This window comes from Anser anser (genome assembly GCF_964211835.1).
Source record: "Anser anser genome assembly, chromosome: 3".
Classification (NCBI taxonomy): Eukaryota; Metazoa; Chordata; class Aves; order Anseriformes; family Anatidae; genus Anser; species Anser anser.
Genome location: NC_139722.1, coordinates 99,373,694 through 99,400,284, shown reverse-complemented (window position 1 = coordinate 99,400,284; position 26,591 = coordinate 99,373,694). Strand labels below are relative to the sequence as shown.

At 42.5% G+C, this 26,591-nt stretch overlaps 1 protein-coding gene across 5 annotated transcripts in view; it reads right to left on the bottom strand.

Moving 5' to 3' along the window:
* The window catches only part of AIDA (axin interactor, dorsalization associated), a gene marked incomplete at its 3' end in the record, with an annotated part of 29,801 nt that extends 3,254 nt beyond the window's left edge, over positions 1 to 26,547 (bottom strand). The window contains exons 1-11 of one of the 5 annotated variants that reach the window (XM_083831992.1): positions 26,296 to 26,366; positions 23,052 to 23,121; positions 16,076 to 16,129; positions 15,916 to 15,995; positions 15,224 to 15,278; positions 10,247 to 10,310; positions 9,696 to 9,802; positions 7,651 to 7,662; positions 4,702 to 4,824; positions 965 to 1,087; positions 376 to 493 (exon numbers count right to left, since the gene is read on the bottom strand). In XM_083831992.1, coding sequence (XP_083688118.1) covers positions 376 to 493; positions 965 to 1,087; positions 4,702 to 4,824; positions 7,651 to 7,662; positions 9,696 to 9,802; positions 10,247 to 10,310; positions 15,224 to 15,278; positions 15,916 to 15,995; positions 16,076 to 16,106 — 713 coding nt within the window. In that variant the 5' untranslated portion in view covers positions 16,107 to 16,129; positions 23,052 to 23,121; positions 26,296 to 26,366. Of the gene's footprint in view, positions 1 to 371; positions 494 to 964; positions 1,088 to 4,701; positions 4,825 to 7,650; positions 7,663 to 9,695; positions 9,803 to 10,246; positions 10,311 to 15,223; positions 15,279 to 15,915; positions 15,996 to 16,075; positions 16,130 to 23,051; positions 23,122 to 26,295 lie in introns of those variants that run through there. The other 4 variants (XM_083831989.1, XM_083831991.1, XM_083831990.1 and 1 more) reach the window with 4 other exon arrangements.
* Positions 26,548 to 26,591: the final 44 nt, after the last annotated feature.

The window sequence follows — 26,591 nt, the reverse complement described above, 5'->3', positions numbered from 1 at the left end:
TTCATATTTCCTGCACAGAAGTCCTGTATCAGAAGATCATGGGAGTTCAAAATTATTATTTTTTTTTTTAAGTACAGCTAATCTGACATTCAAGCAGACATCAAAATGAAAATCTCCCCTATAGAATTTGTTAAATTCATATAAAATTCAGTTACAAACACCAGCATTTTATTTGGAAATAGTCTTTTTTTTGAGAAAGGTCTATTTTGTCTAAAACTGTTTTATCTTCCCTTCTTTATTAAAAACAGAATATTCCTTATGTAACTTAATCCAATGAGTTCATTAAACCTTCCACAATACAACCAGCTACACATCCTAACTGAAGTATAGTTCGCTTCCTCTGTCATCGGCATCTAATAATTGCAAGTCACTTACAGTTCTATAACAATTGCCCCAGGTTTAATTTCATCCATCTCCATGAAAGCAAAGCACTTGGTGCTAGTAAACCTTTTCTTAGGCTTGTAGTGTTTGAATTCAAAGAAAATAGCTGCACCTAAAATGGAAAATGGTTTAATAGTAAAGTTAGCAATTATGATCAACAGTTATGCTAATATTTATCTGCAATTTAAGATGCTCTACATATATTGGATGAAATTATTTCCAACACTTTAGCAATGTATTTAAAAGATACACCATGTTCTTACAATGCTCATCACACTCAAAAGAGCTTGTACTCTTCACTCTATTATTCATATCCAGGTAACTAAAAGCGTCACAAAGAAACTCAATGCCTGTGCGGCAGAGCAGACTGCTGCATTTTTGTTTTCGTTCATTCCTCCCTTGTCTGCAAGTCATCACAATGACCAATTTGGAAAAGATAGGATGCAAATGTCTATTTTTATCCTTGTCTGGATCTTGAGCCCTGCAGCAGCTCAGGCATGGCCTGTTTATTAGATGAGGAGCAACCTACTATCCACACTTTCGAAGTTCCTGGGCCCCACTTCTGGTACTTCATACCACGTACCTTTTGTTAGTTTTTCAACATGTTTCTGAATCTCGATGTCCACATTAAAATGGACATACGTGTCCTCTTTCCTCAAAGCCACAGGAGTATCTTGCACAGGAGTCAGATCTATCCCATTCAAATCTGCAGGAAAGAAATAGCACGAGAATGGGAGAAGCTTCTCAGACTTTAAGGTTCTGCTTCAAGACTTTTATGAATCAATCCTAATACTTTCACAAAAAGTTAATGTCCACCTGGATTTTTCCCTAAACTTAAAAAAAAGGTGGGGGGAGGGGTAATCATACCCCTTCACAGTCAGCGAGTTTTATCTTTTACAGCAACATGAAAGCAGGTAGAGTTCTGACTGTTTAAGATGAAAATTTGGAGTGATTCCCATTTTTATTTTAAGGGGACATTTCTGTCTACTGCCAGCAAATGATGCTGTTCCTTCTGCAAGCAGGACTCCTGCAGGGCTTCAGAACTGCCAGCGGAACCAGCAGAGAGTTATATGGCACCGAAGGCTCCCCTCTATGCAGGTCAAAGCTGGCACTGCTTATACAAGCTGCAGTCACTGCAGGCCCCCCTGCTTTGTTGCCCCGATGCAAGAAAATCATAGAATCATTTAGGTTGGAAAAGACCTCTAGGATCATCAAGTCCAACGGTTAACCTAGCACTAGACTATGTCCCTAAGAAACACTTCTACATGTCCTTTGAATACCTCCAGAGGTGGTGACTCAACTACTTCCCTGGGCAGCCTGTTCCAATGTTTCACAACCCTTTCAGTGAAGAAATTTTTCCTAATACCAAAACTAAACCTCCTCTGGCACAACTTGAGGCCATTTCCTCTTGTCCTATCACTTGTTGCTTGGGAGAAGAGACCGACCCCAACCCTGCTACAACTTCCTTTGGGAAGTAACTTAACCGTAGAGAGTGGTAAGGTCTCCCCTGAGCCTCCTTTTCTCCAGGAGAATAACCCCAGTTCCCTCAGCTGTTCCTCGTAAGACTTGTTCTTTAGACCCTACACCATCTTCATTGCCCTTCTTGTAGCGAGGGGCCCAAAACTGAACACAGCACTCGAGGTGCGGCCTCACCAGAGCCGAGTACAGGGGGACAATCACTTCCCTAGACCTGCTGGCCACACTATTCCTGACGCAAGCCGGGATGCTGCTGGCCTTGTTGGCCACCTGGGCACACTGCCGGCTCATATTCAGCTGGCTATCAACCAGTAACCCCAGAGCCCTTTCTGCCAGGCAGCTTTCCAGCCGCTCTTCCCCAAGCCTGTAGCGCTGCTTGGGGTTGTTGTGCCCCAGGTGCAGGACCCGGCACTTGGCCTTGTTGAACCTTATCCCATTGTCCTCAGCCCATCGGTCCAGCCCATCCAAATCCCTCTGCAGAGCCTTCCTACCCTCAAGCAGATCAACACTCCCACACAACTTGGTGTCTTCTGCAAACTTACTGAGGGTGCACTCTATCCCCTCATCCAGATCATCGATAAAGGTATTAACGAGAACTGGCCCCAGAACTGAGCCCTGGGGGACACCACTAGTGACCGGCCTCCAACTGGATTTAACTCCGTTCACCACAAACAAATCTTTGGGTCAAGATTAACTGGATTTAACTCCATGCACCACAATTCTTTGGGTCAACATGCATTCTCTCTCCTGTTTTTTTACAGTCAGAGGCACAGGGGGCCACAGGTTGGACTCCAGCTGTCAGCACCAGTTGCGCTGCTCAGGCGCAAGCCACCACAGGCAATACTCTTTCTGCTGAGGATGGGGACCTGAAGCACTGCTGAACACACTTCGTTCTGGGAATGGAAAGGGATCACCAATGTGGCAGCAGGAACATCTCTCTCTGCTGATCTGCAGGAGAGCAGCCTAATTAAAAACAAAACAAAACAAAAAACACACAAAAAAACCCCACATACAGCAAAAACACCAAGGAAAACCAACAACTAATCACCCTGAGACTCCTTATAATATGGACAAAACGACTTTTTTGAGTCAATTTTACTCAACAAAAATCTTGAAAAAAAGTTTAAAGTCACCATTACTAGAATAGGTGATACACCCCCTACACACACACACCCCTTCTGACCCTAGTTTCCTACATCATTACTTGGCAGCCGCCGTTTACCAGAGTTTGCTAATAGAGTGCCACACGTTAACAGAATGACTTGTTGGGAAAGCAAGCTTGGAAATACAGACTCCCTCAGCTCCAGAAAGGAAATGAAGGCTAGCTCTGAAGGCAAGCAACAATTTTAACAATATGCAGTAAGTTAAGACTGACAAACACTTCAGTGGAAAGGAACAACGAATGTTTGCTTTACAAATTCTGATAAGTTCCAGGATCCAACGTTTGAACCCTGTTAGCGCTGGTATTTCCCTGTTGGCCAAGAAAAACTCAGCATGAAAGAATTAAGTTTGATTAAACCCACATCCATCCAGCTAGCCTCACCACTGAAGTCACCCGTCCCTCAGCTTTCTGGCATACTGGAGGCAAAGAAAGATCCAAAAGTGACCAGAGAAACAGAGCCTGAAAAATAGTTACATAAGCTAAAAATAATGCTGCAAACTTAAGGCAGCACCATAAACACAAATACTGCCTATTTCTAAGACTGAAAACACAAAAAGGCAGTTGTATCGGCTGAGGAAGGCGAGAGTCATGTTCCAGCTTCACTGCTGAAAAATCATCATAGGAAGCAGGATTAGATAAGGCTCTCTGTGTATGTAATGTTGGCAGGTAACATTTGAGAACATCTCTGGGATTCAAGTGGCATTCAACACCGTGACCCCCACTTGTGACAAAGAACTTGTCCAGCAGCTGAAGCAGCCTGATAACTCAGGCATCGCATCCCTACACTTGGGACTAACAGCACGTCTAAAGAGGATATATAGAAGGTCACTGTCACAACTGAATAGAGGCTGTCACCGATGGAACAGAGCTCAGCTGCAAGTTTTTATCTGATAAAGAAAAATCATACGCCTCAAAAGATTGTAAAGATGAGCACAAGTCAAGCAGGATGGTGTAAAGGTAAGCAATTCTGACTACAGTGGCTTCCTTCTAACAAACGGGGACGAGACAGATGCTCCTGTCAGAAAGACTGAATACCAAAAATCTGAGCCTCAAGCAAAAGCCATCAACCATGTTGTTATCTGAAAGAGTGAGAAAACCTCACCTCGCGTATCCGCAGCTGATAGCAACACAGGTTCTTCCAGACTCACAGAGACTTGTGAAGAGGGGACAGTTAGCCCAACACATGTGCTGAAATATTTCAGTGCCAAGGCTGGCACTTTAAAGCTTTGCTTCTCAACTTCATACCCATTCCTTTTGGTAAGGAGATCTTTGTTTTACTAAAAAGTTGGCCTAATGATAGGGCAAGAATGGAGCCAGTGGGCTGTGGTTTGCTGTCTCCAGGAAGCCCAGAGACCAATATCTGCTGAGGAGTACAAGCAGTCCAAACAGATCTGTACTTAAGAGTCAGCTAAAGAAAGTGACATAGAGAAATACAATCTGCCAAGTCACTAGTACTCGTCCCCCAGCTTGGGGAAGGCACTTCTTCTGCAGTGATTCACCTCCCAGTATCTCCCAAATACAGGATTCTTCCACCCTCTAAAAAGCAGAAGCCTTAAGACCATAACAATAAATGCAAGTCCAAACAAATGCTTTTCCCTGCAGGTTGAATAAATAAAAAACACTACTTTCAGAAAATACTTTCTCCAAACTAGAAACGAGGAGCCAGGAACAGAAATCATTACCCTTTACACTGACTGTGATGTAAGGATCAATGCACTGCCCAGCATCTTTCAGACCAATTTTCTCTATGTTGATGGTGAGTAATGTCATCCCGGGTTCAGATGGCAATCTGGGTAATAAAGTACCTGAAAAGAGTAAAGCACATCATTAATCCTTTGAGTCATTTTACAGCAGAGGCCTTGCTCATCCCATCACCTCTCAGGGAGGAGGCTGTTTTCCAATGGGAGTTCCAAACCCAAGGTTTCTTATCCCGCCAGCACACAATGTGTGTCTGCACATTAAGTGGTGGATTTCTAAGTCCACACCAAAAAAGCAAACAAGCAAGCAAACAAAAAAAACAGGACTGCCTCAGGTTAAATGAATTTGTAAAACAAAACAAAACAAAAATTTAAAAAATGTCCTAAGAACAGAGAAAAGCTTTGTTTAAAGTGTTCTTTCTTGCTCTCATGCAGAGTAACTCATGCATGGAATCCAATTTATATAGTTTTTCAGGATTAAATTTGGGAAGCTGGATTCAATCTGCAGCTGCAGGAAGTTCAGACACATAATCAAGAGTACCCACCCCACTGAACATGACTTGGCTTCATGCTGAACATTTAGTCTGGGAGAACAAGGAAGAAAATGGCATTGTTGCAAATCCCACTGGGTGCAAGGGAATCAAAAGAGACATTCTTAATTATCTAAATTGTATTGATCTGTACTTAAACGGAAGAGTAAAAAAATAGTGTTTGAATCCCTCAAGTTTCCTTCTGCTTTAAGGAAGCAGTTCCTAGCTCTTCATCAAGAAAATTTAGGATCAGGTAATCTTTGTGGTCACACACTGTGGACAATGTAGGTGAATCCTTGTAAAGTTGAGGAAGACAATGAAAATGACAAGAAAACAAAATTACCCAAACTTACTAAAAGCTGAAAAAAAAAAAAAAGAGAGATTCTGTAATCAGTAATGGGGTAGGCTTCTTCATGCTGATTTTAAAGAAAACTGACAAGCCTCAGGCCTGTCTCTGATGTTAGATGAATAAGCACCAAGCCAAAAAATGCTCAGACTCACGAGCAAGTTTAAATTAAAGTTTTGGTCTTCTAATTAAAAAAAAAAAAAAAGTTATTCACAAGGCTTGAGATCTAAACAAAGTAATAGTTTCCTTTGGCAAGTCCAATATGGGTTTCTTTGATCCTTTTTATCCCCAATCAAGGCTTGAAGAGCTGGAGAGCTGAGGAGTTTTTATCATATTAGAGGGACTAGCTTTAAAAGAGGGGGCAGTGTATCCAGTTCTAGCACTAGAGCCTCAGCAAGATTTTATGAGCACTCATGCACTCAGTCCCTCTTTCAGGACCACCGTCAAGGTCTGAATTCCCGTCTGTGAGACGCTACATATCTGTAACTCCCCGCCTTGGCTACTAGCAGAGCCATGACCTCCAAGGTACCACATCTGCGGACGCTTTATAACACATCATGGCAGAATTTGACCTGCTCTTCTAAAGTAATGGGACAGGCTTCTGACCATAGTATAAGATATCTTAAAAAGTGAATTTATTCGATAGCATCCATTTCTGCCAAGAAGCATACACGGTATAGTTCATCTTGCTATATCACTTGAACAGACGTTAAAAGCCAGAGTTTTTATTACAATCTAATGGAAGGTAGATAAGGGCCTTCTCCTCAGCACAAAACTTTGGTCTACCACCTTTCAGTTGTCTCCTGAAAGCACCATGCCCTGCCAAGAGCCAAGAACTGTAACTTCCAGTTTTCCTATCCATCTCTGAAATATGCTAAGTGACGGGATACTTGACACACAAAAATCACCTATGAGATGTATCAGACTCTGGTACTTACTATAAAAATTCTGGTTTGAGAAAAATTCTGTTCTTGAAAAATGCTTTCCAGAATGTATGAAATTCCAGAATTGCAATGAACAAAAAGTCAAGCCCACTTCCAGTAGATAAGGGCACATTGCGGCAGACGGTCTTTAAGGAACGTGTTCTCCTTGCTGCTTCAGCTGGAGTAACATCTAAACCAGCGATGGGCTAAAGTGGCTGACCGTAACCTGTCCCACATGAGCCACAATCACCCAAGCAGGTCTTCTGCTGAGGCCTCTGTAGTCACTTCACATAGGGGCCATTAGCTGGCAGTAACCTATCTCAGGTATAACTTCGCTGTGGCTGGGCATCACAGTGCCAGTCTTCTGCCATAGCTTGAGCCCGTAAGTCTTCAGCAGGCTAATACTGAGGCTTTTTATGAGAAAAGTATCAGCCATTTCCAACACAACTGCGGGAAGTCATTGCCAGAGAGGGAAGAGAGCATCTACAAGTGTATTGTTCGTGTCCTCCTACAACTGCGTTTCAGATGTATAAAGGTGAGCCAACCTAATAGCTCACCGCCACCAAGACAGAGGTGTCCAGTCTCTCCAGAACCAGCCCCCGGTTCAGAGAAAGGGGAAAAGGTGACGGGTCTCCTGCTGGGTTCACAAACAGAAATGGACTACAGAAGAATCTGTTGCCAGCACAGCACTGGAATAAAGTAGTATATAACCAGGAGAAAGGCAGATGGGAAACCTCAGCTGGTAGAGACAGCAAGACCCTGGTCAATTCATCTTCACACAGCACAGAAGTGTAACTACATGTGTCCTTGTTTTTTTTTTTTTTAATGTAAGATTTCTCATCAAATGTGTATTCCACTAAAGAAAATCTAGCTACTCCTGCCTTTGGCTACTCTACAAGTCAGCACATCTTTATTAGCACATTAAGACTTCTAGAGAGCACTGTAACATCTGTCACCAAATAAGAGTTTCCCTTTTCCTGCTACTGAAAGGAGATGAAGATCAACACATAGACGCCTAGTACTGTGTTACCGAAGGCTGTATTTTGAGCTTTGAAAGTAACAGCTGAATGACAAACATTACAGCTACATGACCATGATCAGGGAAATAACAGTACGTACTAAAATGTCATCATACCTTCATTGGCTCCTGGGTTAGATGAATGGTGCAATGTGATAACGATGAAGCCATGCATGTAGAAGACAAGACAATGGTCAGTTAGACAATACAGTTATGCACTATGGATTAAAGGCATATTGAAGCAAAGAGTGCAACACTTCTCTCAAATCAATATGGAAAGTCCATTTACAAGGCTCACCTCAGATGGCTGCAAATTGCTTTCGCTTAAACCTCGTCACCCACAGAAAGAGCAACCAACTAACATCCAATAAGGTAAGAAACGCCACACAAATTTACATTCAGCAGGGAAACTAGATCTGTTTTCAGCTCGTACAGAAACACCCTAGGGGTTCAGATTATCATAGCTATAGGGAGGTTTACCTTAATGCAAAAAGGTTCAGAGAAGTCAGACAGTTCATGAAGTAGATGACAATGTAAAACGTCAGTAAGAAGAGGTGTGAGCAACTCCTCTTAAAAGCATGGTTTTACCAAGGAATAATTCTGTAAGAAAATACATACTTCAAACCTCCCTTCTTTCTGATTTAGTTACCCTACTTCTTTGAGAATAATTTAACTGTAGACAAAACCTGCCTACAGTCAACTTAGATTCTTTCTTAAGCACACACACAGTCTCTACGTCCATTATATGCATACAGTGCCAATAGGGTGCACAGAGGTAACTATGGTAATAGTCAAAACCTGATTGATTCACAAGCATATCACGAGCTACTCAAGATGTCTCTCACTTTTTCCCCAGCTTACAACTTAAATAACCAGTGTGCTGAAAAGTACAGAAAAAGCAAAACCTGAAGTATGCATCTCCCTTTTCCTTAAACTTGACGTCTATCTAGCTACCTGGAGTTGTCAAAGAAAAAAAATAATACTTAATACCACACAGGAAAAAAAAAATGGAATTATGCACATTAACATAATCAAAAAGACTTTAGAGTTTGACACACACACACACACACACACACACACACAGGTACTCAAGAGGAAGCCTTAAATGAATTTTCCAATAGATTTTTTACTTAGGACAGAAAGAATGCGTCTTCATAAATGGATTCATCACAGTGGATATCAAAGATCAAGACAGTAGAATACCAGCATCAAAACATTACAATATATCATAGCCTGTTTGTAAGCTTAGCATAAACAACTGTAGAGTGTACATTCCTACACCAATACAGGCTGCAGAGACCACATTCAGTAGCATGCAAAGTCTCAAATCTAAGGACAGAGACACGTATCTTCTTCATAACTAATAAGTAGTTATTACTTATGCAATTACTGTTGCATAAGTAATGAAACATCCTATCTCTTTCAACCATAATTCCAGTTCTAGGTTCCCTATTTGTTACCTCCTTCTTGAAATAAGAAGGTTGCCAGGCTGCTCTGAAACTAGAAACTTGTTTTTACTGCAAATAAACTACATCAGGAACAAAACAAACAAACAAAAACCACACACACACACAAAAAAACCCTTCTGTTGGAACTTTCTACTTCTTTACCTATTAAATTGTCAAAAGTTGAGGCTACAAGACGACCTTCTCCAGAATCAGTAGGTATATCCATTTATAAAATGCCTTCGTGTGGGCAAGAACTTAAGTCAGCAAGCCAAAGCTACTCTTCTTTCTCCTCACCGAGCTTGACTGTAGTCCAAGCTATTGTCTCACTAGATGACACAACAGAAAACTAACCAGCAACAACTCCCCACATCTCTAGCAGGATGTGATGCTCCTTGAAGGAGCAAACATTGCCACAGTTTCTATCTGAATGTGTTTGGAACACTTCACATAATATGGTTAAGAAAGTGCATGGAATGCACAAATTATTTGAGGTAGCTGGTACCACCTCACAGATTATGGGTGCAACTATTTGGAATAGGAGATAGTTTGCTGAGGAAAAAAGTCCACAGGTCACTTCTGTGGTTTTCCAATACAGCACTAGAGTTTCCAATACAGCCTGTTGCTCCTCATCCAAACTTTTAAAATCACAGGTGGAGAAAGAGACAGAACTTATGCGTGCCGTATAGGTTGGTATGGCAAGGCTGGTGCCCCTACCTGGAACTCTAGCAGGAAACGAGTCTGGAGACCCTGCTCCAGCTCCTCCTTCCTCATCATCCTCCTCAAACTCCAAGTGTTCCTCTTCTCCTGGTGCTAAAATCTTCCTGTGAAATATGAAAAAGAAGAACGAGACCAAAGGTCACTCATCATCTCACTTTCAACTTGCACATCAGCAACTGAGTATAGAACAGGAGCACATTAATGTCATTTCACTTTTCTCATTAGCTACTACTGTAGAAAGCTTAGCTGACTGCTGTAGAAAGCTTTCTGCTACATAGAAAGCACAAAGTCTAAAAACAAGAGAAAATATTGTCAATTCCAGAGAGATGTAGGGCCTACCAAATACTGATTATACCAAAAGCAAGGGCTTTAGTTTTAGTGGTACCTAGAAAACCAGAATTCAGAAGTTTTTTTAACCAGTTTACCCAAAGCAATGCAGCAAGTAGGTGGCTCTCGAAGTTCTCACGTGTCTCACGTACAGCAGTTCCCAGACCATGCCTGTTCAGATACCTATGCGTAACATGCAGTGACACAGTTCTCTCTCTTACCTGAGTGGGACAGGCTGAACATCAAAGGGGAACTCCTTATTGTAAGTGAGGATATTCTTTAAGACTGCAGAGAAAAAAAAAAGTAAGAATTTATTTTCCTAAATAAGCATTAATTCTACCACTTTGCACAACTATGTCCATTCTCATAGCAACTTCACAAAATAAATACAATTTTAAAAGAATCAGATCATGGCAAAAAAAAAAATCTCATACTTTAAACATCAATGCAGACCTGATGAGTCATACCACTACAACTTTCATACTGGTTAACTGTGACTGCAGTACTTAATCACCACATTTATACAGGCAGGGAAGATAAACATAGCAAGAACTAAAAGCACAATGAGGAAAAGCTACAGGCCCCTGAGGTAATGGTAGCAATCTTTGGTAGCTATTGAAGCAAGGGTGATGTTACTGGAATCAGCTCCAAACAGTCTGAAGTCTCCAGAACTGACAGGCTTAAGCATATATGCACCTACCCTGCACGTTCAGAGAGCCACCGTGGGAGTCCAAGAATGCTGGTAGCACATAACTTAGTTGAAATTTCCTACTTCCTCCTGCATGTGGAGGGTAGATTTGCAAAGTTCAAAAGAGACACAGAGCAATATCTGAGCGTTAAGATCCAGAAAGACTGGCTATAGCCTCCAACATTCACTGTAATGCCACAGCTTTGCCATTTGTATTAGAACCTTACTCAAGTTTTAATAATCACAACTTTAGCTTTTATTTCCGAAAGCATTAGCTAGTAAAAGTTCTATTTCCAAAAGCATATAAATGAAATAAGCATTTCACGATGGCTAAAAGGCCTAAAAAGAGAAGAACGCTTGCAGGGAGAGGCAGTCCCCTATCAGAGAATGAGGATCCTGGACTGGGCAGGGGAGAGAGGAGGTATTAAAAACAAGTCCTCTCACTGGTCTCACTTTGCAGTAAGCCCTCTCAAAGCACATTTTTGAAATCTCCCCTTGGAACTTCTGGATGAGAACAAAATCGTGTTAAAGCGGCGCTAACATAACACGAAATCCCAGACGTACTTAAACACCAGCTATGTTTAAAGAACCCCTGCTAGGCCCTTTCTGTCTCTGCGCGTTATAACTCAGCCGGTATAGCAGGAGAGCTTCTCTGTCCTTCTTCATAGTCACATCACTCCGTGTGGGCTCCATCGTTAGCTACCAGACATCCAAACACTACAGTGAATAGAGAACCCCTCAGTAAACTATAAAGAAACAAACAAAAAACCTTCCCAGTCCTTGCTCATCATTTTTTTTTCTGATGTCTGTACCATGACCTGAGAAGGTGGATGCTATCTGATTCCAGGGGGACCCAATACATAAATACAGAGAGCTTTAAGTTGTCTGCTGTTGGATATGTGACAGACAAAGCTGACACCAAGCGTCTCCTTCTCCCAAGGCTTCTGCCCTGAGGGATCAGTAATGCAGATCTCAACGTGGTGGCAAAGAATCGCAGCCACTTCCCAACAGGAAAGTGGCTGATTAACAGCAGACAACAGCCTCCCAGCACAGCTCAGGTTCAGGAAAAGAAGGGATTTTATCTCCCTCTGAATTCCCCTGCTCTTGGAAAGCTCTATCATACCAAGACAGAAAGTGAAACTGTCCCAAAAAGAAAAATTTCAGTGAAGTAATATCTCCTACAGATCAGAGGCATGTTATACAGAAGTGACAGAAATTGCAGTACTTCTCCTCCCCTCTTCCAAAGTTTGGTATGCACTAGGTCCTTCCCTCTTCCAGTAACCGGCTTCTCCTACGACATGAATGAACATCCCCTAAAAAAGTCTTCTCATAAATAATCTCAGTTATCACTAGAGGGCACAAAATGCTCCACCAATATGAGCACCATGAGAAAAAGGTGAACAGCTTTACAGCACCTGAAGTCCTGACACGTTCTACATGCACAGTCAGGCATACACACTTCTACCGCAGAGCTGCATCTACACACGTGTTGGTATCAAACCTGCTTCTGACAGTTCAGTGCTTCCCAAATGCCTGGGGACAGTATTAACAAAAATGATGCTGAGTGTTTAGATCAGAAACATTTCTGGAAATACCACCCAAAATCTCTTTTTTTTACAGCAGAGCATTGTGGATCAAGATTTTAGAATGCACTCAACTCTATCTAATCACCAATAGCAAGCAATTTTGCAAAGTCACAATACTGGGATTTACTAAACACACCCCTTTAAACACATCACCAGGATAAGAACCGGATCAGCAGCTCTCAGTCTGATGAAATACGAAAGCAATGCAACAACCACCCTTCGAGGAAAAGGAAAATCCTCTTTACGCCTCTCACAAGCTAGAATTTCAGTTGATTTAAATCAAAATAATCAGATAACAGAAAACATATTAGGTTATAATGAGGAGGAATCTCCCTTGCAACACTGCATAAGACACCCACGCTTAAGAGCTACTTTTATTTATTTATTTACTTATTTTTAAGTGTGCATCTCCTCTGGAGTAAAGAGGACTTCCCCTCTGTAATGCTGCTGCTGAGAAAACGATTCACAGAAAGCTCGTGGTTTGTGTAACTAAAGGGCAGATCCCCAGCAATGCGTCTTGTATTTTTGTTGCTTTTACAACAGAAATCTTTTTTAAAGGCTGTTCTGCGCCTTCCCAAATACACCTTCTTGCCAGTGTTACTCTCATGCCCAAGGAGGTCACCAAACTGACCCACCAAAAAATACGGTTTTCAGCTAGAGCATTTCTGGATCCACTTCATCTCATTTACACACAGATGCCAATACTGGCACACAGCCTAATTCTAAAGTATGTTATAACACTGGCATAAGCTTTAACAAGAAAAAGATCTGCAAGATCCAGCGTGTGGGCAATGATTTCACACAACATAATCTCAAAAGAACTATCTCTGTGTATGGACCCTCCTGGAGCATTATCCTAGCAGGAGAGATTCAGTGACAAATCCTAGGAACAAACAAAACCAGCCAACAGCTTCAGTGCGAAATGCAAGCTTAACGATTATGAAAAGTTAGAACCTGACAACACAGAAAAAAAAAAATAAATCTAAGGGCCCTGGTTGTTAGAACAACACCCAAACCAAATTTCTCAGCCATTTTGACCACTTCAGGCACGAAAGTAATTAAAACAACTGAAATTGTGTGAATAGCTGTTTTCATTCCACCCTAACAAAATGTCTTGACCTAACAAAGGAATTGCTTATTTGCATTGCCAGTCCTTTTTTTTATTTTTTTTTAACGCTTTTTCTTCTGGAATGTAAGAGAAAAATGACAACAGACAAATTGAAACACTTCACAGTGTATTTTTTGAAATGATTAGTGTTAGCCTGATTAAGATTTACCCTATTCAAGATATACTTAAAAACCATAAAACAAAGGCACAATTCAGAGAGAGAGAACAATCCAAGTCAGAGCAACATCAAGGGTATCAATGGTGAACTGTTGTTGCAGAAGCACCCATTCTCCTCCAAGGAAAATAACTCAGTGTCTTTGAAGACTGATGGCCACACACTCTTCTTCAGTTTTAATACAGTCGCTTGTTGCATGAAGCCTGGGCTGAATGTGCTTCACACTGGTGAACAGTTTTTTGACAGCTAAAAATCAATTCTCTGAGGAAGGGGACTGTTGCACTGTAACTGAAATACGGGCCTTTAAGAAAAGGAGGCATTTCGAGGGAAGCTTTACCCTTCAATATTCACTTCCTTGGATTTGTAAATGTGAGTCTTCTTCCATCATTTAGTCACTCAAAGGCCATTTACCTAATGGAGTCTAAGATATACAGTCATTAAATTACTTCAACAATTAAAATACTTTGTAAACAGAATGTGTACCTATGAAATAATCCCAAATCAGAGGATGCACAAGCAAAACATGCAATATACAGCATGAGAAAAAACTCATACTTTTAACACATTGTTAAGACTTTCCTGAGTTTATGGTCTTCACAAACCTAGCAGTCCTGTAGTGTACCTCCGCTTTCCTTTTTCAGGAAACAGTTTAAAAGCATCCGGACTCAATATTTTCGTACAGACATTAGGAACCTCTCAGTTCAATGTCCTGCTTCTTCAAAACCTTCTCTGTAGGATGCTGTGTTAGTTACTTAGAGAATGGGAACAGAGAAACTGCTTACTCATGAAGTGGCAACACTGCAAATCATTTTTATCCCCAACATCTCCCTAAATGATACCGTTGTGAAACGAGCAAAATAAACCCATTTTTCTCCATCATGGAAGAAACTCTCCCACGTCTCCTGTTCCCCAAGAACAACAAATGTCAGCATCCAGGATGATACTGCTTAGATGTGGAAGTTCTGATCATAAGGATACTTCGCAAATAAAGCAACCAGTGTTACTGGAAGGAAAACTTAGCAGATAAACAGATATTTCCTACATGAAAAAGTTACTTCTGGATTAACATACCAAAAATTGACCCAGGATCAGATTGGAATAAACAGTCACAACACAAAACCCTTCAAAGACTGACTCTCATCCTCACTTTGGCTCCTAATTTTATTAGTCTCGTAACATCGCTGTGGTTAAGTGGCAGGTGATTGACTACCATGAGCACGAGTTAAATATTTTCGGAAGAAAACTACATTCAATACTGCAAGTAGGAAGACCACAGAGTGTTGAAATTCAGTTCAAGTAAGTTATGTGCAGGTAAACTTTCCAGCTGATTACATAATGCACAACAGATAGCCTAAATTACGATTCTGTGTGAAGTCAGCAGTACCCAAAGAATTACCTGATTGAGACAAAAAGACTAATACATTATCTGAAACATTAGGACTGCTATACTTTGAAGTTACCCACATTAAATTCCTTAATACACATCAAGTGCTGTCTATGTGGTAACAGATATTTGGAAGAACTATCTAAAAACAACATTACTGTCAAACCACATTGTGGTCAATCAGTATTCATTCTGCTGTCACGTTTTCCACTGTAATGGTGAATGTCACTCACTTAAAATACAAAGATACTACTTACTTGGTTCCAACTTCTTCAGATCCTCAAGCTTAAATTCATCCTGCGACTGGGTGGACTAGGACATTACAAAGAAAGTGTTAAATCTGGGTATGCACTTTCCCCTCAGACAAAGCTATCACACCTCATAATAAGCATGCAAGGTGTTCCCTTTATTCAAGCATACCAAGTTACTTCAAAGCTTTGTCTTAAAATCACAAAACAAACAACAACAACAAAACAACCAAACAAAACCTCCCTGACTGAGGCTAGGTTCACAGGTGAGGCAGAAAGTTAGCTACTTCTCATTTATTGACAAAAATGTATCCCATGTTCCAAATTCTAATACAAGATTAAAAGATTTAAATGAGCTGGTTGATTTTTCATACTTACCATGCACAGGAACATTTGGACAGAGGGACTTATTTTAACTCTTCCCCAATCAGGTTGTTCTGAAGCAGTATCACCTCTAAGACTGCAAAAGTGATGCTCCCACAGGAGCCCACACTGTTCAAGGCATAATTCCAGTATTGTAACACTAGCAGAAGTTACAGTATACAGGATATGTCAGTATTTTGCCAAGCCTAAGAGCTCACCACAATGATTCTCATCTCCACCAACCCTGATGATGAAGCTTCTTCATCTGGCTAGTAGCACATCTGCTTCTCTGAGTAAGCCTATTCAACTTAGTAACTCAACAGAAAAGGTTTTATCACCTGGGGCATCGTGTAGACAACCTGGAAAGTCCAAATGTTCAAGGAGCTGTTCATTCTGTTTCCAGAAGTTTTAGCTATGCCTGAAGACACAAAACTGTCTAAAACCAGCATTAGTTACCTATCACTAAAGAATGAAATCACATGGGAAAGAGAGCTATACCTGTAAAGCTGCACTTCTCAGTTCCAAGCATGTTGCAATTTTAGCTATGGTTTTCTGAAAGGAAGAAAAAAAAATATTGAAATTGTGTTCTTCCGTATTCACATTCTTCTTTAATATAAATATGAAAATTTGTTTTTTCCTGCAAAGATTTCAGATCTATTACTCAGTATCTGATCACTTAGCATCAAAAAGCTTTTTTATACACAAGCAAGAATTTCTGTAAGTGCAATAGATGAAACTGAAACACCTGTCATTTAACTCCCCTTCCACAGCTCATCAGCACAAGTGGAGGTTCACTCACTTTGCAAAAACTGTAATAATGCCTACCACATCATAATTTTTTTTACAAATTCAATTATTCTGAAGTGACAGGGGAGAGCCAGAAAAAAAATACACAAAAATACAAAAAACAGTTTATTTTACCTTCTGAGACCTGGAGTGGTTTGTTAAAATTTGACCTTTTAGGGAATTGTAGGGTTTATCTAGCTTACAATCCCAACAGACCAAGTCAGCCCCCCTCAGAGTTTACAAATGCCCAGTATCTCAACACTGAAAAAGCATGGTCTGCTTTTGTGGGTTTTTGTGTAAAATGAAGTATAAAGGTGGATTATGCTTCCAAGTTTTTATTTTTGTAATTTGCTAAGACATTTAAAGTCTGACAGAAGCATGAAATAGATTTTCTTGGATTCAAACTTGCCACCTAAAATATCCCTGAGCAAAACTGTGAAGTAATTTCTCATTTTTATTTTAACATGTAGAAGGAAGGGAAGAGCTTCATAACCATCCTTCACTAGCAGTCCTGCTTCTAAGACAGTGCTTCTGAAACTTTCATGCTTCACAAAAAAAGAAGCTTGAGGAGCAGCAGTCACATTTGTTTCTATTACTAGCAGATGAAAAACATCAAGAGGAATTCAGACAATGTAACTGGCATCAAATGGACACACCTGCATGGTTTATTTTACTGTTTTTGACCACACAAGTTTGTTCATTAACCAAAAGGCTTTAGTGAAGAAAAACTAAGTCTATATGCACAGATAAGAAAAAATACAATTCCAAATAGTCTGTGGAACATTTATAGGGCAAGAGAAACAGCAACAGTGAAGCTATAAAGAAAAGAAGTTCGTTTTCAAAGTTTTCCCCCAGAAGGAAGATAAAACTTGAAATATGCATGTGAGACTTGTTCTCTCCTTTTAAATCAGACAGTATCAAAAAACAGCCCTCCCCTTAAGCTAGATGCAAGGGGGAGACAAAGATTTCCTAGTGTACAACTGTGGCAAAGAACTTCAAGAGCAGGAGCATCTGGCAAGTTATACGGTATCAGTCAGAAGCCAGAGCTTCCCTTTAAAGGAGGGTTATGTTTTAGGGATGTGTTTTAGGGCTACAAGAGACTCGTAGCAGCAGATAAGAACTGGGCATGCTTTCACAGCTACCTTTGCCGGTCATCTGCCCTGACTTCTGCAGGGGGACATCAGCTGCTTCTAAACCTGCTCCTAGGCCACCACGTGCTCAGTACGCTGGGCTGAAAGCTAAGCAGCTCCGGTGTCTGTCTGCTGTGTGCCACGCTGAAAGCTGAAAGAGTGAAGGAGCTGATCTGTAAGCAGATCGGACATCACTACCTCAAGGGCAGGGCCAACAGACGGACTGTGTAAAAGCCTCAGATAGCTGAGTTCTGACACCCTCCACAGGCTCAAAGCTTCCAAAACCATTTCTTCCCAGCTGGTTCTCTCTCCTCTTAAATGCTCTGCTACAACACAGCATTAATCCGCTCTTTACATCCTTGCAGTTTATATTACTGCCCATTGTAACGGAATCTTTAAAAAATAAAAGTTCTTTTCAGCACCTTCCAGGAAAGCAGTGAGTGACATGCACCATTAGCACGGGGCACTCATTGTTCTTTCCTCTGCCTAGGTTATGCAGTGGTGTTTTGTTTGGGAATTTTAACGTTGGGCAACCTGACTGTATGCTTACATGCAACATGCAAAGTAAAAATACTATGGCTCATCATTTCTGTGGAGGTTCACTCCACAGCCTAGGTTCAGCCAACAAACTTCTACCTCTCTGAAATACATTCTGCCACGTAACAGAGATTTACAGCTGCATCTCCAGCATAGACTAGGGAAACAGGTTTCTGAAAAGGAAAGGAGCACATACGGATGTCCACACACTGTTTTTGTAGATGTGCATACATATTCAGGCTTGGTGTGAGGACATCAGGTAGTACTACAGAAGCAGATTCTCAGTCTCTAGGCAGAGCATACACTGCATCCTTCTCATCAGCTGCAGTGTACCATAAGGAATTCCTTTTTATACGAGAACATCTGGAAAGATATGGTTGCAAAGGTACAATCTCAAAGAGGAAGGTGTGAAGTAATGGATAAAAGAAAGGAATGCAAAGAAGTTCCCTGGGGAAGGGCGGGGAAATCTCTGAGGCTTGACTGCTACTGCATGATTTGCAAAAACCCAGCTGTTCCTATGGCTCGGCTGTTCATGGCTGAGCAAAGAGCACGCCAGTTCCATGTCAGATCAAAACCCCTTCCAAATGCACCAGAGAAAGTGAGCTATGAGTAAGTTTGCAGGGTGCCAGCACAGCCTCAGTGCCCCACTATGGAATCAAAACTTGTGAACAGATTTTCACACTGCTCTCCATCTTGTACACAGAGCATGAAACCCACACTATAAATTAGGTCTCAAGAAAGACTTCCCATCTCCTGTCTCCTTAGTTAATTCACTGATAAGCTCAGCAACACCACCATTCCCAATCCTGCAGACTCTTAACTCGGTATTCTTAGAACTGCCTGAACTAGGTAACTCGTGACAGGACAAGCAGCTATATAAAATGTGTGTTTTCTGGCTTCTGGGGGCTGAAGGGCAATAATATCCCTAGAAACAGATTAATTGAAGAGAGTTTGGGAGTCTTAAAATAGTAAAGAATAGGTTTTATATGGAATCTATTGAAATATGGCAAGCTCCCAGCAGGCATTATTCATAACTATTTTTTTAAGGAACCACACCCAACCCAAAAGTTAAAAATGCAGCTAAACACGGCTATCATTTTCAGCTGCAACTATCCCATGCAAAAGCTCATTTTTGCAGCAGGGAAAATGTTCTGCATCTCATTAGAAAGGCTGAAGTCATAATTAATTTTGCTAGATTAAAGCAGTTAAGAATCAGTTTAATGTAAACTGGTGATTAGAAAGGAAAATGTCAGTTGATCTCATAGTGAAGGTTTCTTCAGTGCAGTTGTGTGAGTAATGACTGTGCTAACTGTAAAGCAGTCAAAGATGTTTGCATAAATACAGAGCCAGAGCAGAGTTTGGCTTTAAAGAGAGGTCTAGGCTGTTAGGAGACCAGTAGTTCAATGAATCATGCTAAGACTGTGCAACAGTGCTCTTATTTCAGCAAGTTACCATTGCACAAAAAGCATGATTTTCCAATACTGCACAAAACCCAGCCTAGCACAAAAGAAAAAAAAAAAAAAAGCTACACAAGAAACAACAATTGCGGTTAGCAGAGGGCTTTAAAGGTCAAATTTACTGCACAGAGAACTGGGTGACGATAGCTATAGCTGAAGGAAAGCTGACAGCTACGGCCAAACCTAACTGCATCGACTCATGTAGCAAAACACAGTGATTGATCATGAGTGAAGGCATCATTTTAGAGAATGAACGTAGAATAAACAACGGCAGGATGCAGATGTTAAGACTGCGGTTAAGTCCATCGGTAAGAGTATGCTAATACCCTAACAGCTTCTAGGTGATGAAATTGCTGCACAGCCTCCTTAAAATTGTAGCAGAGCAACTAGATTTAAACACAATGATTTGTTGTTTACAGTATTTCTCTATATTCCTCAACAAAATTCATAATTGTTAATGAAGATTCCAGCACTGTCAATTATGCAAATCAAGACAGAGCCTTCCCTAAGCACTAAAACTCCAGAAATATATCCAGCAGTAGATGTAAAACAGACAACCCCCCCAAGCTGAAAACGCAGGAATGAACTACAAATTCTAGAGCCTAGTTTTCCCTATCAAATGAGGATGCACGACGATGGAGTCTTTCAAAACAGATTCCAGATTGATAGCAAAAAGGCAAGACGTACAAATCTTGAAATGTCTAAATTCTTATCATAAACTATACATTTACTATAAAGTAAATAATAACTGGCTCACACTACATCTAAGAAAGAAATTGGTAATAGCTATCAAGTGCCGTCAGATTACCAGACTGAATGATTACATTAGCAAGTAACACACCATCAATTACGACGTAGCCATAGCTGCACTGTAACACCACCTGTGATGCATGAAGGAAACCCAAACATGTTAGAAGTTTATACAGACAGACAGGACTGGGGATTTGAACCTAGTCATGCCCCTTCCTTGTAGAGGCAAAGCTAGTAGTTTTCCCCCTGTACAGAGGAATCACTGCTGAAATCCATCTTCTTCACATGTAGTAAGAAACAGTAACAATCTCACAGGAATTCTCATCAATATTTACAGTCCTTTAAAAAAACACCTAGCTGTAAATCCATACAAAGATTGGAATGAGGGTAGACCAAGCAACTGGAAATCATAACTAGCTTCACAAACGTGCCTTCTCCAATCTATGAAATGCTATCTGCAGCCTGGGCTTGTGAGATCAGATAGATAGACCCTGAAGTGAACACACAAATATGCATTCAGATAAATAACGAAGGGGCTCTTACATGGCATACAGTACCTGGAAAAGACAAGAAGTTAGGGAATAAGAAACTTTCCAAAACCCAGAAGAAATAGCACACTGGTGGATGCCTCGGCAGGAACATATTTCAGCAAAACTGGCTGTTTAACCATGGACATTTTTGAGGGGTGGCAAGAGAGAAGATATACTTCGAGTTAATTAAGCTGCTTGAAAACCTAGAAGCATGCTAAACTCTACTCCGAGACGCTGAGTGAATGGTACGAGTGATGACAGTAATTGCTCATGGTCGCTAAATTATACCAACAAAGCTCCTGCAGAGATAGGGAACACCAGGAGAGCGAGGAGCTGTCAGACTACAAGATTTTGCTGTACAGAGTTTCACTGAAAGCAACAGCATAAATATTAAAAAAATACATAAAAACAAATAACTAAAATTATACAATTTAAATATTTTTAATTTTTAAATAATTTTAAATGATTTATTACTATGAATTTTTATTAAAAATAAAATAAACCCATTCTTAAAATGATTGAGCCCAAAGGACAATGAAGTACCTAAAGGAAAGCAGAAGGCGGCCGTCTCATTTGTTGTTGTGCCTAGCATTACTTGTGACAGAGGAGGGAAAGAGAATGTTCTTACTGAAAGATTCCACAAAATGTTGGAGAACTTGGCTACCTATGTTGCTAATGAAATAGGCATCACAATTTGAGAACAAGGCTCAAAATTTAAGTGCATCAGCTGATGAGAAGAGAGAAAAGAAGAGAGATAAATACAGGTATCATTCTGCAGGGATTCCGAACAGTCACTCCGTATTTATTCTTTTTGGAAGACTGTTTCCTTAGTACATGATTACAGGGGTACAACTGGCATCTGAGGTCATTTATCTCTGCTTCCTCAACCTCTCAGGCCTTTCCTTGTGGCTGGTCTCACTCATTTCCACCATTAGGTCCTTTCCCTAAGACTCAGGGAACGTCTGGAAACAAAGTCCTGTGTCATTATGGTTCTATACTCTCAGGAGATGATGCCTCTGAAGTGGTATTAACAGCTTCTCCTGCATGAAATAACCACATTTTCAGAAGCAACCACCGAGGGGAAACATGCAGTAAAGACGACTATAGCTGAGAGCAATAGAGAAAGATACCAGCAAGGGATACAGAGCAGAACTGATCAAAGGAAAAACATCTGTCCGATGTTAACAAGGATCCTTCAGATCACAAAAGGTGGTTCCAACCCTTCTCCAAGATTCTGACTCAGTTTAGGACTATCATGAGCCTTCTCTTCTTCTTCACAGAAGGTAAATAGAACAGTAAAGGCCAGCTCTTTGCTTTCTTTTGTTGGTACATGTCAAAGAAACATTTATAAACCACTGACAGACTCTATGTAAAGCTGTATTTCTTTGTGATAAATGAGGCATTGTTTTTTTTTTTTAAACACATCAAGTTCATCTCCAATTTGTGTAGCCAAGACCTGTTTTCCAGACTAACATTTCCAAACACAGATCCCATTTACTCTAGCACCCTTTTACCATACATTGGAGCTAGGAAATGTCACTGTTCAGGCAATGCCATCGCACAAACAAGTGATCTTATCATCTGGAAGTCTGGAAATACAGGCATTCTCTGATTCGGTATTCCTAATAAAAACATGGTTTTATACAAGGTACTAGAGTTTAGCAAGACCTCATATTCCGAAGTACTTCCTTTTATTTTGCTGAAGATGTTTGAGTTTGTTGGACCTTAGCTAGCATTTTCTTGTTAAATCCTGTCATAGAATTGCATCAATATGATGCTCAGACAAGAAATAGCCTTTTCATCTGAGAGGAGAGAGGAAGGAGTAAAATCAGCTCAATATTTTGAAAGGTTATAAACAAGGAACATTGAGACTAGTAGGGAGTATTCTGCCAGGACTCTTCCCAGTCAGGTGTTACATGTTAAGCTAAGATTGTTCACACACACCCACGATGGCTGCGGCTCAAGACATTTTGTATTCAGGCTTCACAACATAAATTGTGCTAATGTTGTATAAGCAAATTATCAAAAGGTCACCCACAAAAAGAAACATCCAGCTTATGAAGGACTCTGGCATGCGAGACTTTCAGTATTACACAGCCAGGCATCTGTCACATCTAATGACAGCAACGGTTTCAGCCACGCTGGGCTCTGCTTGTGTTTTTGCATACTACGGGAGGAAAAAAAAAAGGTGTCATAAGGCTCTGGTCTGCAAGATAGAAAGAACAATACACCGCGTCAACATCCATGAGTCAAGTTCCTTGACTGAGCAAATGGTAACACTTACCTTTTGATCTTCTGTGAATTCTGAGTTGTTGTGCTGGGACTGTGCCTCTTTTTGTAGATGTCTCGCTAATCTGGGGAAAGGGGCAGAAAACTGAAGAGTGAGAACACAACACAGAACCCTGCCGCCGCCACCACCACCACCGTCTCCTGAAAATGTGCCAGCAGAAAGGTTCACAGACTGCTGCTCCAAACGGTTTCTTTTTCTCATGTACGGTAGGCCATACAGAAAAACAAAACAAAACAAACAAAACAGAAGTCAGACACAGTAAGTACCTACATTAGGCAGGAAAGACCACATATATAACGTGTCATGAAGAGAGAACAGGTATGAATGATCTTCTAACCAACAGCCCCTTTTATAAGCACTGACCTTTTTTCCTCTTTCCATTCCCTTTTTGTGTGTTCCGTTTTTTTTACATAAAGTATACTGCTTATGAAAACAGCCCACTGCAATACAAGCCCACGTGTTTCTCACAGAGAATTTGATGGCCAGGAGGAGTGGGTGCAGGCATAAAGAACTGGTACCCCAGGTACTGGCCACATGCCCTCCCACCACGAGAGACCGTGGCACCGTGGCTGTGGCCCTCAGGGTGCATTAGCTCACATCTGCGCCTGTCAGCATCATACGCAGAGCCCAGACTCCACCCATTACCAGCACAGAGACGGAGTACCAAGGGGTTTGGGAAGTAACAGTCAGCAAACAGCTGGAGAAAGCGAAAGGAAGCTAGAGAGGGAACCTATGGGAAGAGTCACGGCTTCCGTCTGGGGAGGAAGGGGAAAATTAAACAAGCGAAACTGTGCAATTGTTGTCATTCTCTGCAAAAATATATCTATGTAGACATACATATTTATTTAAAGGCAGTGCGGAAGGGCGTTGAGGGGAAAACCCAGGCAAAACAGCAGCATTTGGGACACCCCAATGTACTTCCATCGGAAACCTTCTTGTACCGTTATGCTATTAGGGGAATTCAGCTTCTTGCCACGGGTGCAGTGGGCACCAGTCTGCTTGGGGGGGGCAGGGAGGGAAGGTTAAAACAGATACGTACACAAAAAGAGGCTGCTGTCAAAGCCTGTAGAGGGAACAGATACCAGACCTCAACTACTCCTTTGCTTTTTTCCTAAAAATAAGCCCTATTAAAAAGACACAAGGATTGAAGCTACTGCAGCTTTCAACTAGCAGTAGCAAAACAGCAGTCAAACGGGACAATGTAACTTCACAGCTCAGCGCCATAATCTTTGTTCGTAATGGGGAAAAGATGCTGGCAGAGGAAAGTCAAAAAGCACAAACACACTGGAACCCAAACATACAGTCAGTCCCTCAGCGCTGCCCTGGCGGTATAACATGGGCAATAAACAGAAAGCTGTGTACGTCCATCACATAGGGCATTTAAAACCAACAATTTAAGGAAAACTCATCACCATAGCAGCGATACACCACCCACAACAGACAGCATCACAGTACTAACAATTCTGCAAGCATTAGTGACACAATGCTCTTTCCATTTGTCACTCATGAAAAAAAAAAAAAAAAACACCACACACCCTAATCCACATCAATGCATCTGGTGTCCCACTTGAAGCTTGTTCGAAGTTGAATCGGACCAAGTTCCACAGACAGGAGTGTTCGACACAGAAGGTGCTGCTGGTGGCTCAGGGGGCTCTCATGGGATTAAGCACCTCAGTGAGCAAGGGCCGATATTTGCAACAAACTTCCCAGATCAACGTAAAGACCTGAGCAGATGTAGGTCCCCTTGGACACGGGAGGCAAGTGTTCTACACCCGTGTTCTAAGTCAGCAGTCATTAAACCCCTGAAAGAAACTAACTTCGACTCAAGAAGATCTTTTTCAGTGTCAGCAAGCTCATCATAACCAGTTTACGCCCAGCCTTCCTGCATTGATCTGTACAGACCTTGCCAATGCCAGCAGCATCCAGCCAGCTCACCAGCATGCTCACTACTCCCATCTCAGGTTGCCATTTGAAAAGGCGACAGCATGAAACCGTGCTGTTGTGTCTCCACAGCTACACGGGGGTATCTTGCTCTGTGCTGCTTACTGGCAGCTTCTATCCGAGAGATCGAAGCGGTCATTAACCCACCTGCTGTACCTAAAGGAAGTGGATATGCACCCTGAAAAGGTTCTGCTCCTTCCCAGGAAATCCCTGCAATCCTTTGATCTTCTCCCCCCTTTCTTCTTCCTCTGGAGCCGCAGAGTTCATCTACTGACTACTTCTCTGTTCAGAAGAAACTCACTGATCAAGCTTGCAAGAGTAACGTACAGTGTCACTACCAAGAGGAGCTTTCTAACAAAGGTATCACACTGCCACAAAGCCAGAATAAAGCCAGGGTGCGGAGATCACCTCAGTTCCTGTCAGACACGAGTGATGCTGGGAGGCAGGCAATACAAGCCATGCTTCATCTCTTGAACTGGACCGTCTGCGGACATTTAGTGACCCTTCTTACTGAAGCAGGCTCAGATTGAGAAGCCTAAAGGCTTTTCATTCTGAGGGAAAGTCATCAAACGAAAGCGACTGCTCATACTGCCAAGGTGGTTTGAAGCATTCGGATCCTACTCTGCTCCTTGTAAATGCCCACATAAGGGCAGTTATTTAACTTTCTGAGGGATGCTTTTTCTTCCTTTATTTTCTGAAGGATGTTTTTGTCTTCTGACATACAGATCATACGGAAAAGGTCCCCGTGACAAGGTTTGCAGTGACGGCTGGCCGTGACCCGGAGACCACCAGCGGACTGCAGATAACCGGACCCGCACCATCCTAACCAGGGAGCCCACGAGCTGACGAGGCCGTGGTACCTCGCGGCTGCTCCGAGCGGCAGAGCTCAGCCGGCGGCACGGGGGCTGGCTGGGGAACAAGTGCGAGCCCCCCGGCCTCCCTCCAGCAGACCCACCAGCAGAAATCGGCTGGGAAGCAACCGGGACAAACCCAGAGCCCGCCGGGCTCCTCGCTGCCGCCGGGGGTCCCCGCCCGGCCGCCGCCCTCCGCTGCCGGCTGCCTCCCGGCGGGCCGGGCGCCATGGCCGGCCGCGGCCGGGGGCCCCCCCCCACCCCGCCCCGGGAGGGGTCCGGCGGCCCCGGGGCGCCCCGCTCCGCCGCCCCCGCGCGTTGCATAACGGCACCGGCGGCGAGGCCCGGGGCGGGGGGGCAAGGCCTAGGCCCCGCGGCCACCTGCCCCGCCCCGGCCCGGCCCGGGGCCCGCTGCGGGGAGCCGCCCGGCCCGTGCCCGCACTCACATCTGGTACTCGTCGATGGCCTCCACCAGCTGCCCCCAGGAGTCGAAGTCGGTGCCCTTCCTGAAGCTGGCGCCCCAGCGCTGCAGGAGGCTCCGGGCCGCCTCCGACATAGCCCCAGCACTAGGGCACCATGCTCACCCCGGGCCGGGGCACCGCGCCGGGCACCGCCACCGCCGGCCCCGCTCCCGCCGCCGGCACGGCACGGCCCGGCCCTGCCCAGCCCAGCCCGGCCCGGCACGGCCCGGCCCGGCCCAGCCCCGCCGCGGCGACGACCAAACGCGGCGGCCGCCTCCCGC